This window comes from Rattus norvegicus, chromosome 1 (genome assembly GCF_036323735.1).
Source record: "Rattus norvegicus strain BN/NHsdMcwi chromosome 1, GRCr8, whole genome shotgun sequence".
Taxonomy (NCBI): domain Eukaryota; kingdom Metazoa; phylum Chordata; class Mammalia; order Rodentia; family Muridae; genus Rattus; species Rattus norvegicus.
The window spans coordinates 214363638-214376500 of NC_086019.1; the positions used below are offsets into that span (position 1 = coordinate 214363638).

Genomic DNA, 12863 nt, shown 5'->3' on the forward strand with positions numbered 1-12863 from the left:
GCTGGAAATCAACTTTCCAAGCAAATGATCGGAAGAAGCAAGCTGGAGTAGGATTCTAATATCAAATAAAATCAATTTTCAACTAAAAGTCACCAAAAAAGATAAGGAAGGACACTTCATATTCATCAAAGGAAAAATCCACCAAGATGAACTCGCAATCCTAAATATCTATGCCCCAAACACAAGGGCACCTACATACGTAAAAGAAACCTTACTAAAACTCAAAACACATATTGAACCTCACACAATAATAGTAGGAGATTTCAACACCCCACTCTCATCAATGGACAGATCATGGAAACAGAAATTAAACACAGATGTAGACAGTCTAAGAGAAGTCATGAACCAAATGGACTTAACAGATATTTATAGAACATTCTATCCTAAAACAAAAGGATATACATTCTTCTCAGCTCCTCATAGTACTTTCTCCAAAATTGACCATATAATTGGTCAAAAAGCGGGCCTCAACAGGTACAGAAAGATAGAAATAATCCCATGTGTGCTATCAGACGACCACGGCCTAAAGCTGGTCTACAATAACAATAAGGGAAGAACGCCCACATATACATGGAACATGAACAATGCCTTACTCAATGATAACCTGGTCAAGGAAGAAATAAAGAAAGAAATTAAAAACTTCTTAGAATTTAATGAAAATGAAGGTACAACATACCCAAACTTATGGGACACAATGAAAGCTGTGCTAAGAGGAAAACTCATGGCTCTGAGTGCCTGCAGAAAGAAACAGGAGAGAGCATATATTAGCTGCTTGACAGCACACTTAAAAGCTCTAGAACAAAAAGAAGCAAATACACCCAGGAGGAGTAGAAGGCAGGAAATAATCAAACTCAGAGCTGAAATCAACCAAGTAGAAACAAAAAGGACCATAGAAAGAATCAACAGAACCAAAAGTTGGTTCTTTGAGAAAATCAACAAGATAGATAAACCCTTAGCCAGACTAACGAGAGGACACAGAGAGTGTGTCCAAATTAACAAAATCAGAAATGATAAGGGAGACATAACTACGGAATCCGAGGAAATTAAAAAAATCATCAGATCCTACTACAAAAGCCTATATTCAACAAAACTTGAAAATCTGCAGGAAATGGACAATTTCCTAGACAGACACCAGGTACCAAAGTTAAATCAGGAACAGATAAACCATTTAAACAACCCCATAACTCCTAAACAAATAGAAGCAGTCATTAAAGGTCTCCCAACCAAAAAGGGACCAGGTCCAGATGGGTTCAGTGCAGAATTCTATCAGACCTTCATAGAAGACCTCATACCAATACTATCCAAACTATTCCACAAAATTGAAACAGATGGAGCACTACCGAATTCCTTCTATGAAGCCACAATTACTCTTATACCTAAACCACACAAAGACCCAACAAAGAAAGAGAACTTCAGACCAATTTCCCTTATGAATATCGATGCAAAAATACTCAATAAAATTCTGGCAAACCGAATCCAAGAGCACATCAAAACAATCATCCACCATGATCAAGTAGGTTTCATCCCAGGCATGCAGGGATGGTTTAATATACGGAAAACCATCAATGTAATCCATTATATAAAAAAATTGAAAGAATAAAACCACATGATCATTTCATTAGATGCTGAGAAAGCCTTTGACAAAATTCAACACCCGTTCATGATAAAGTTCTGGAAAGAATAGGAATTCAAGGCCCATACCTAAACATAGTAAAAGCCATATACAGCAAACCACTTGCTAACATTAAATTAAATGGAGAGAAACTTGAAGCAATCCCACTAAAATTAGGGACTAGAGAAAGCTGCCCACTCTCTCCCTACTTGTTCAATATAGTTCTTGAAGTTCTAGCCAGAGCAATCAGACAACAAAAGGAGAACAAGGGGATACAGATCGGAAAAGAAGAAGTCAAAATATCACTTTTTGCAGATGATATGATAGTATATTTAAGTGAGCCCAAAAGTTCCACCAGAGAACTTCTAAGCTGATAGACAACTTCAGCAAAGTGGCTGGGTATAAAATTAAATCAAATAAATCAGTAGCCTTCCTCTACACAAAAGAGAAACAAGCCAAGAAAGAAATTAGGGAAACAACACCCTTCATAATAGACCCAAATAATATAAAGTACCTCGGTGTGACTTTAACCAAGCAAGTAAAAGATCTGTACAATAAGAACGTCAAGACTCTGAAGAAAGAAATTGAAGAAGACCTCAGAAGATGGAAAGATCTCCCATGCTCATGGATTGACAGGATTAATATAGTGAAAAAGGCCATTTTACCAAAAGTGATCTACAGATTCAATGCAATCCCCATCAAAATACCAATCCATTTCTTCAAAGAGTTAGACAGAACAATTTGCAAATTCATCTGGAATAACAAAAAACCCAGGATAGCTAAAACTATCCTCAACAATAAAAGGACTTCAGGGGGAATCACTATCCCTGAACTCAAGCAGTATTACAGAGCAATAGTGATAAAAACTGCATGGTATTGGTACAGAGACAGACGGATAGACCAATGGAACAGAATTGAAGACCCAAAAATGAACCCACACACCTATGGGCACCTGATATTTGAAAAAGGAGCCAAAACCATTCAATGGAAAAAAGGTAGCATTTTCAGCAAATGGTGCTGGTTCAACTGGAGGTCAACATGTAGAAGAATGCAGATCGATCCATGCTTATCACCCTGTACAAAGCTTAAGTCCAAGTGGATCAAGGACCTCCACATCAAACCAGATACACTCAAACTAATAGAAGAAAAAGTGGGGAAGAGTCTTGAACACATGGGCACTGGAGAAAAGTTCTTGAACAAAACACCAGTGGCTTATGCTCTAAGATCAAGAATCGACAAATGGGATCTCATAAAACTGCAAAGCTTCTGTAAGGCAAAGGACACTGTGGTTAGGACAAAACGGCAACCAACAGATTGGGAAAAGATCTTTACCAATCCTACAACAGATAGAGGGTTTATATCCAAAATATACAAAGAACTCAAGAAGTTAGACCGCAGGGAGACAAATAACCCTATTAAAAATGGGGTTCAGAGCTAAACAAAGGATTCATAGCTGAGGAATGCCGAATGGCTGAGAAACACCTAAAGAAATGTTCAACATCTTTAGTCATAAGGGAAATGCAAATCAAAACAACCCTAAGATTTCACCTCACACCAGTGAGAATGGCTAAGATCAAAAACTCATGTGACAGCAGATGCTGGCGAGGATGTGGAGAAAGAGGAACACTCCTCCATTGTTGGTGGGATTGCAGACTAGTACAATCATCCTGGAAATCAGTCTGGAAGTTCCTCAGAAAATTGGACATTGATTTGCCTGAGGACCCAGCTATACCTCTCTTGGGCATATACCCAAAAGATTCCCCAACATATAACAAAGACACGTGCTCCACTATGTTCATAGTAGCCTTTTTTATAATAGCCAGAAGCTGGAAAGAACCCAGATGCCCTTCAACAGAGGAATGGATACAGAAAATGTGGTACATCTACACAACGGAATATTACTCAACTATCAAAAACAGTGCCTTTATGAAATTCATAGGCAAATGGATGGAACTGGAAAATATCATCCTGAGTGAGGTAACCCAATCACAGAAAAACACACATGGTATGCACTCATTGATAAGTGGATATTAGCCCAAATTCTTGAATTAACCTAGATGCCTAGAACACAGGAAACTCAAGACAGATGATCAAATGTGAATGCTTCACTCCTTCTCTAAAAGGGGAACAAGAATACCCTTGGCAGGGAATAGGAAGACAAAGATTAAAACAGACACAGAAGGAACACCCATTCAGAGCCTGCCCCACATGTGGCCCATACATATACAGCCATCCAATTAGACGAGATGGATGAAGCAAAGAAGTGCAGGCCGACAGGAGCCGGATGTAGATCACTCCTGAGAGACACAGCCAGAATACAGCAAATACAGAGGCAAATGCCAGCAGCAAAGCACTGAACTGAGAATAGGACCCCCGTTGAAGGAATCAGAGAAAGAAGTGGAAGAGCTTGAAGGGGCTCGAGACTCCATATGTACAACAATGCCAAGCAACCAGAGCTTCCAGGGACTAAGCCACTACCTAAAGACTATACATGGACTGACCCTGGACTCTGACCTCATAGGTAGCAATGAATATCCTAGTAAGAGGACCAGTGTAAGGGGAAACCCTGGGTCCTGCTAAGACTGAACCCCCAGTGAACGTGCTTGTTGCAGTAATGGGGGGAGGATGGGGAGGGGAACACCCATAAAGAAGGGGAAGGGTACGGGTTAGGGGCATGTTGGTCCAGAAACCGGGAAAGGGAATAACACTCGAAATGTAAATAAGAAATACTCAAGTTAATAATAATAAAAAAAACTCAAAATAATGTCAAAAAAATTAAAAAATTCAAATTAAGTTTATCAGCACATAAATAGGGTAGTATTGTTAATCAAATACCATTTATGACAGCAATGAAATATTGATCAGCACCAAGGTAAAAAATCTTTTATTTTTACTCACTAATTTATAATAGCTTCTTGCATATAATGTTGTTCATTAAATGGTAAATATACTAGATTCTTTACATTGTTTTGCTATATTAAAGGGAAACATCTACATTGTATCTAAGTAAAACAACTATTTGATCAATTCCATGCCCCGGTCTCCTTTTGTCCAGGTTCCGTGATTGGCTTTTTTTTTTAATGAGAATATATCATTAATTGATTAGTTAAAAAAAGAAAATAAGGATTTATCTTGGTTCATATTTTCAGAATAAAGTCTTTTATGATGGGGAAACTATGGCAGCAGGAGATTGATGAGGCATCTGATCACACTGTATTTGCATATGAGAAGCAGAGCGCAGTGAATGCTGGTCCTCATCTAGCTTTCTCCTTTTTATGTAATTGGGGACCCAAGCCCAAGAATGCTGTTGTAATTTTTTGGAGTTTTCTATTACTTCAGTTAACCTAATCAAGACAATCCCAAAATCAGTCCCAAGAGGCCAACCTAATCAAAATGTTCACACAAGTGTGCCTGGAACTTATCTCTTATGATACTCTAGATATTTTAAAGTTTACAATCCAAATCACTATCATCTAATCTCATTTAGATTTCCTAACAGAATTAATGCTAAAAACCCATCTAAACAAGCTATGTATTCTGGTTGCAGGACATAGAAAAATCCAGCTAGAATTCATTTGGAAACTTTGTCCCTGCTGGCTAGCTTTTGCAGTGCTGGAAGGTGCTATGTGGACTACTCTAGATGACAACAAATTCACCATTGTAATTTTAGTCAGCCGTGGATAGTTAGGCTATATGACTGATCATCTTTTTTGGCAAGATGTACTCGCTGGTATATCAATGATATTACCATCACAATGGTAATCAGATACTTTGTAATTGTATTTGAGGCCTTCTAATGGGAGTTTTTTTTTATTTACTTATTTTATTATTTACACCCCAAATGTTGCCTCCTCCTGGTCTCCCTTCACAGTTCTTCCTTCAATCGCGCCTCCCTTTCTCTTCTGAGAGGGTGAGTCCCCAGGTATCCTCCCTCCCTGCGGCATCAACTCTCTACAGGATTAGGGGCATCCTCTCCCTCTGCTGATATATGCTAGGGGTCTTGGACCAGCAGTGTATGTTTTGGTTGGTGGCTCAGTCTCGGGGGCTCCTAGGGGTCTGGTTAGTTGACCCCATTGGTCTCTCTATGGGGTTGCCATTGCCTTCGGTTTCTTAAATCCTTCCCCTAACTCTTCCATAGAGGTCCTAACAGGAGGGAATCTATATTGGTGCTTTAAACCCTGTCAAAAGCCCATAATTATCAATGTCACAGACCTTAGTGGGGGTCCTATTATAGGTATCGGGCTCATAGAAATGAAATGTCAGTTGAATTGCCTTCCAAATGTCTTTGTTCATTTCTATAGATTAATTATTTGGACAGAGAAGCTTCTTTTTCTATAGTTGGTGACAGTTACTGCAGGGTCATAACTGGTCAATGTGCTGAGAATAAGCTACTGTTCAATATTCAGTCATAAATGGGATGTCTCCATTACCCCTTCCAAGTTCAAGGGACACTCTGAGAGTGGGAGCAGAGAAAAGGTAAAAGGCAGCGGACGATGGAAGGTGATGGGTTGCGCTGTCTTCCTGACCTAGCATGGCTACTGCATTTTAAATTCTCAGCATCCATGGAGAAGACCTGCACGACAGTGGACTATTAACTTCTGTTATGAAGAGTGGAGAAGTTCATGAAGCCCTGCCTCTCCCTGAGGATTTACAGGTAGTTAGAGCTATTGCTAATGAGGAAGGGTTCCTACATTTCTCCTGAGTATGTATAGGGAGTTTATCAGTTAATGGTTGCTTGGAGACATGAGATAGCCATGTGTTAAGTTGCCTAAGCTACAGTAATTAAATCTTCACAATTGGTAATGATTCTGAGAGAAAGTTTAATTAAAGTTACTTGATAAAAGAGACAGATAATAGATATTAAAGTAGAATTAAAGTAGGAATGTGATACCACCCACAGAGGGTTAAGCCTTTTCACACCAATCCTGGATCAAGAAAAGACCCTTTATACTTGCCTACAGGTCAGTCTAAGAGAGGCATTTTCTGAGTCCCTCTTCCCAGATGACCTTAGCTTGTACCAATTTAACAATCTGAACATCAACAACAAAGTAATCAGCATAGAATTCAAGAAACAAAATGAAGAAAAACAGAAGTGATTTTAATCTTTCGAATGAAACATCCTTACACAGTATTTTCAGTCACTGTACCTTGCATCTTGGGCACTAACTTCTACATACTTATGGAATTTGTGTTTCCTTTGTATCATAACCAGTTCTCATAGCTCACCTCCAAGGTTAGGACATCTCTTGAATTCTTTATTCCATTTATGTGTGCAACTTTTATAAGTTCCTTTAAGCCCTCCTGGGGTTTGTTGGTTATAATCAGCCATCGAGCTGACTCTGACAACCACCTGCCCAAGACATTGAATGTAAGATAATTCTCAATTTCTTTATACTTTTAAAAAATATGTATATCATTTTAAAAGTGACATGTATCCTTGAACAATCATATTCTTTAATCTAATACCTCTTACTCATTCAATTATATTAATCCATATAATCTAATATTCTTAAACCCTCACTAGGAAAACAGGAAATAACTCATGCATGACTTACACTTGTGATCCCACAATGCATAGTTGAAGTCACGTTGGTCTGCCCACTCTTACTTGAATATATATTTACATAGGGTTCACAGAACAGCAACATGAGGAACACTTGAAAAGACATTTTCCAAATTCTTTGTTAAGGTAAACATTTATACCTAATTTGTTGTTATACTTCATTGCTACTCCTAGCAATCAATTCTTTCGTGCCACAGAAGCAAGCTAACACTATCTTCACTTCTACTCTATAAAATGGGGATGGCAGACTTCATAATTTTGATGGGTTGTGAAGATAAAGTAATATGAAAGAACCTGCCAGAGGGTTCTTCCTGTTTTGTGTATGACCTCATCTCAATATATTAAGCATATGTAAGCATTTTCTAGTCCTTCCCTCTAGTGATATAGGACATCTTAAGTCCTTTATTTTTCATCTTTATTAACTTGAGTATTTCTTATTTACATTTCAACTGTTATTCCCCTTACCGGTTTCCGGGCCAACATTCCCCTAACCCCTTCCCCTTCCCTCCACATCCGCACACCATTACCTCCCTCCCGCCAACAATCACATTCACTGGGGGTTCAGTCTTGGCAGGACCAATGGCTTCCCCTTCCACTGGTGATCTTACTAGGCTATTCATTGCTACTTCCGAGGTTGAAGCCAGGGTCCGTCCATGTATAGTCTTTGGGTAGTGGCTTAGTCACTGGAAGCTCTGGTTGCTTGGCATTGTTGTTCATATGGGGTCTCAAGCCCCTTCAAGCTCTTCCAGTCCTTTCTCTGATTCCTTCAACGGGGGTCCCATTCTCAGTTCAGTGGTTTGCTGCTGGCATTCGCCTATGTATTTGCTTATTCTGGCTTTGTCTCTCAGGAGATATCTACATCTGGTTCCTGTCGGCCTGCACTTCTTTGCTTCATCCATCTTATCTAGTTTGGTGGCTGTATATGTATGGGCCACATGTGGGGCAGGCTCTGAATGGGTGTTCCTTCTGTCTCTGTTTTAATCTTTGCCTCCTTATCCCCTCCCAAGGGTATTCTTGTTCCCCTCTTAAAGAAGGAGAGAAGCATTCGCATTTTGGTCATCCTTCTTGAGTTTCATGTGTTCTGTGCATCTAGATGAATTCAAGCATTTGGGCTAATATCCACTTATCAATGAGTGCAAACCATGTGTGTTTTTCTGTGATTGGGTTACCTCACTCAGGATGATATTTTCCAGTTCCATCCATTTGCCTATGAATTTCATAAAGTCATTGTTTTTTGATAGCTGAGTAATATTCCGTTGTGTAGATGTACCACATTTTCTGTATCCATTCCTCTGTTGAAGGGCATCTGGGTTCTTTCCAGCTTCTGGCTATTATAAAAAAGGCTGCTATGAACATAGTGGAGCACGTGTCTTTGTTATATGTTGGGGAATCTTTTGGGTATATGCCCAAGAGAGGTATAGCTGGGTCCTCAGGTAGCTCAATGTCCAATATTTTGAGGAACCTCCAGACTGATTTCCAGAATGGTTGTACCAGTCTGCAATCCCACCAACAATGGAGGAGTGTTCCTCTTTCTCCGCATCCTCGCCAGCATTTGCTGTCACCTGAGTTTTTGATCTTAGCCATTCTCACTGGTGTGAGGTGAAATCTCAGGGTTGTTTTGATTTGCATTTCCCTTATGACTAAAGATGTTGAACATTTCTTTAGGTGTTTCTCAGCCATTCGGCATTCCTCAGCTGTGAATTCTTTGTTTAGCTCTGAACCCTATGTTTTAAAAAATATTTATTTATTTAATGAATATGAGCAAACTGTAGCTGTCTTCAGACACACCAGACCCCATTTACAGATGGTTGTGAGCCACCATGTGGTTGCTGGGAATTGAACTCAGGATCTCTGGAAAAGCAGTCAATGCTCTTAACTGCTGAGCCATTTCTCCGGCCCCCTCTTATTTCCATTTTTTTTATTAACTTGAGTATTTCTTATTTACATTTCTAATGTTATTCCCTTTCCCAGTTTCCGGGCCAACATTCCTCTAACCCCTTCCCCTCCCCTTATTTATGGGTGTTGCCCTCCCCATCCTCCCCCCATTGCCGCCCTCCCCCAACAATCATTGAACCCCATTTTTAAATAGGGTTATTTGTCTCCCTAGGGTCTAACTTCTTGAGTTCTTTGTATATTTTGGATATAAGGCCTCTATTTGTTATAGGATTGGTAAAGATCTTTTCCCAATCTGTTGGTTGCCGTTTTGTCCTAACCAGAGTGTCCTTTGCCTTACAGAAGCTTTGCAGTTTTATGAGATCCCATTTGTTGATTCTTGATCTTAGAGCATAAGCCATTGGTGTTTTGTTCAGGAACTTTTCTCCAGTGCCCATGTGTTTGAGATGCTTCCCCACTTTTTCTTCTATGAGTTTGAGTGTATCTGGTTTGATGTGGAGGTCCTTGATCCATTTGAACTTAAGCTTTGTACAGGGTGATAAGCATGGATCGATCTGCATTCTTCTACATGCTGACCTCCAGTTGAACCAGCACCATTTGCTGAAAGTGCTATCTTTTTTCCATTTGATGGTTTTGGCTCCTTTGTCAAAAATCAAGCGCCCATAGGTGTGTGGGTTCATTTCTGGGTCTTCAATTCTATTCCATTGGTCTATCTGTCTGTCTCTGTACCAATACCATGCAGTTTTTATCACTATTGCTCTGTAATACTGCTTGAGTTCAGGGATAGTGATTCCCGCAGAAGTCCTTTTATTGTTGAGGATAGTTTAGCTATCCTGGGTTTTTTGTTATTCCAGATGAATTTGCAAATTGTTCTGTCTAACTCTCTGAAGAATTGGATTGGTATTTTGATGGGAATTGCATTGAATCTGTAGATCGCTTTTGGTAAAATGGCCATTTTTACTATATTAATCTTCCCAAACCATGAGTATGGGAGATCTTTCCATCTTCTGAGATCTTCCTCAATTTCTTTTTTCAGAGGCTTGAAGTTCTTATCATACAGATCTTTCACTTGCTTGGTTAAAGTCACACCGAGGTACTTTATATTATTTGGGACTATTATGAAGGTTGTCGTTTCCCTAATTTCTTTCTCGGCTTGTTTCTCTTTTGTGTAGAGGAAGACTACTGATTTATGTGAGTTAATTTTATACCCAGCCACTTTGCTGAAGTTGTTTATCAGCTTTAGTAGTTCTGTGGTGGAACTTTTGGGATCACTTAAATATACTATCATATCATCTGCAAATAGTGATATTTTGACTTCTTCTTTTCCAATCTTTATCCCTTTGATCTCCTTTTGTTGTCTGATTGCTCTGGCTAGAACTTCAAGAACTATATTGAATAATTAGGGAGAGAGTGGGCAGGCTTGTCTATTCCCCGATTTTAGTGGGATTGCTTCAAGTTTCTCTCCATTTAGTTTAATGTTAGCAACTGGTTTGCTGTATATGGCTTTTACTATGTTTAGGTATGGGCCTTGAATTCCTATTCTTTCCAGGACTTTTATCATGAAGGGGTGTTGAATTTTGTCAAATGCTTTCTCAGCATCTTATGAAATGATCATGTGGTTTTGTTCTTTCAGTTTGTTTATGTAATGGATTACATTGATGGTTTTCCGTATATTAAACCATCCCTGCATGCCTGGGATGAAGCCTACTTGATCATGGTGGATGATTGTTTTGATGTGCTCTTGGATTCGGTTTGCCAGAATTTTATTGAGTATTTTTGCATCGATATTCATAAGGGAAATTGGTCTGAAGTTCTCTTTCTTTGTTGGGTCTTTGTGTGGTTTAGATATAAGAGTACTTGTGGATTCATAGTAGGAATTTGGTAGCACTCCATCTGTTTCAATTTTGTGGAATATTTTGGATAGTATTGGTATGAGGTCTTCTATGAAGGTCTGATAGAATTATGCACTAAACCCGTCTGGAACTGGGCTCTTTTTGGTTGGGAGACCTTTAATGACTGCTTCTATTTGTTTAGGAGTTATGGGGTTGTTCAAATGGTTTATCTGTTCCTGATTTAAATTCGGTACCTGGTATCTATCTAGGAAATTGTCTATTTATTCCAGATTTTCACTTTTTGTTGAATATAGGCTTTTGTCGTAGGATCTGATGATTTTTTGAATTTCCTTTGATTCTGTACTTATGTCTCCCTTTTCATTTCTGATTTTGTTAATTTGGACACACTCTCTGTGTCCTCTTGTAGTCTCGCTTAGGGTTTATCTATCTTGTTGATTTTCTCAAAGAACCAGTTCCTGGTTTTGTTGATTCTTTGTATAGTCCTTTTTGTTTCTACTTGGTTGATTTCAGCTCTGAATTTGATTATTTCCTGCCTTCTACTCCTCCTGGGTGTATTTGCTTCTTTTGTTCTAGATCTTTTAGGTGTGCTGTCAAGCTGCTGACATATGCTCTTTCCTGTTTCTTTCTGCAGGCACTCAGAGCTATGAGTTTCCCTCTTAGCACAGCTTTTATTGTGTCCCATAAGTTTGGGTATGTTGTACCTTCATTTTCATTAAATTCTAAGAAGTCTTTAACTTCTTCCTTATTTCTTCCTTGACCAGGTTATCATTGAGTAGATCATTGTTCAACTTCCATGTATATGTGGCCGTTCTTCTCTTATTGTTATTGAAGACCAGCTTTAGGCCGTGGTGGTCTGATAGGGCGCATGGGATTATTTCTATCTTTCTATATCTATTGAGGCCTCTTTTATGACTAATTATATGATCAATTTTGTAGGAAGTACCATAAGGTGGTCAGAAGAAGGTATATCCTTTTGTTTTATGATAGAATATTTTATAAATATCTGTTAAGTCCATTTGGTTCATGACTTCTCTTAGTCTGTCTATGTCTCTGTTTCATTTCTGTTTCCATGATCCATTGATGAGAGTGGGCCGTTGAAATCTCCTACTATTATTGCGTTAGGTGTAATGTGTTTTTTGAGCTTTAATAAGATTTCCTTTATTTATGTAGGTGCCCTTGTATTTGGAGCATAGATATTTAGGATTGAGAGTTCATCTTGGTGGATTTTTCCTTTGATGAATATGAAATGTCCTTCTTATCTTTTTAATGACTTTTAGTTGAAAATCGATTTTATTCGATATTAGAATGGGTACTCCAGCTTGCTTCTTCAGACAATTTGCTTGGAAATTTGTTTTCCAGCCTTTCACTCTGAGGTAGTGTCTGTCTTTGTCTCTGAGGTGTGTTTCCTGTAGGCAGCAGCATGCAGGTTCTTCATTGAGTATCCAGTTTGTTAATCTATGTCTTTTTATTGGGGAGTTGAGACCATTGATGTTGAGAGATATTAAGGAGTAGTGATTATTGCTTCCTGTTCTAATTGTATTTGGATGTGAGATTATGTTTGTGTGACTTTCTTCTGTTTGTTTTGTTGCCAAGATGATTAGTTTCTTGCTTTTTCTAGGGTGTAGCTTGCCTCCCTATGTTGGGCTTTGCCATTTATTATCCTTTGTAGGGCTGGATCTTTCGAAAGATATTGTGTAAATTTGGTTTTGTCATGGAATATCTTGGTTTCTCCATCTACGTTAATTGAGAGTTTTTTGGGATACAGTAATCTGGGCTGGCATTTGTGTTGTCTTAGGGTCTGTCCAGGATCTTCTGGCTTTAATAGTCTCTGGTGAGAAGTCCGGTGTGTTTCTGATAGGTCTGCCTTTATATGTTACTTGATAATTTTCCCTTAATGCTTTTAATATTCTTTCTTATTTTGTGCATTTGGTGTTTTGACCAT

At 38.7% G+C, this 12863-nt stretch overlaps 1 protein-coding gene across 1 annotated transcript in view; it reads right to left on the minus strand.

Moving 5' to 3' along the window:
• Positions 1-12863, minus strand: part of Slc22a24 (solute carrier family 22, member 24) — a 55088-nt gene that overhangs the window by 24044 nt on the left and 18181 nt on the right. The window contains exon 5 of the mRNA NM_173302.1: positions 6839-6962. Within this exon, the coding sequence (NP_775424.1) occupies positions 6839-6962 (124 nt within the window). The remainder of the gene's footprint in view (positions 1-6838; positions 6963-12863) is intronic.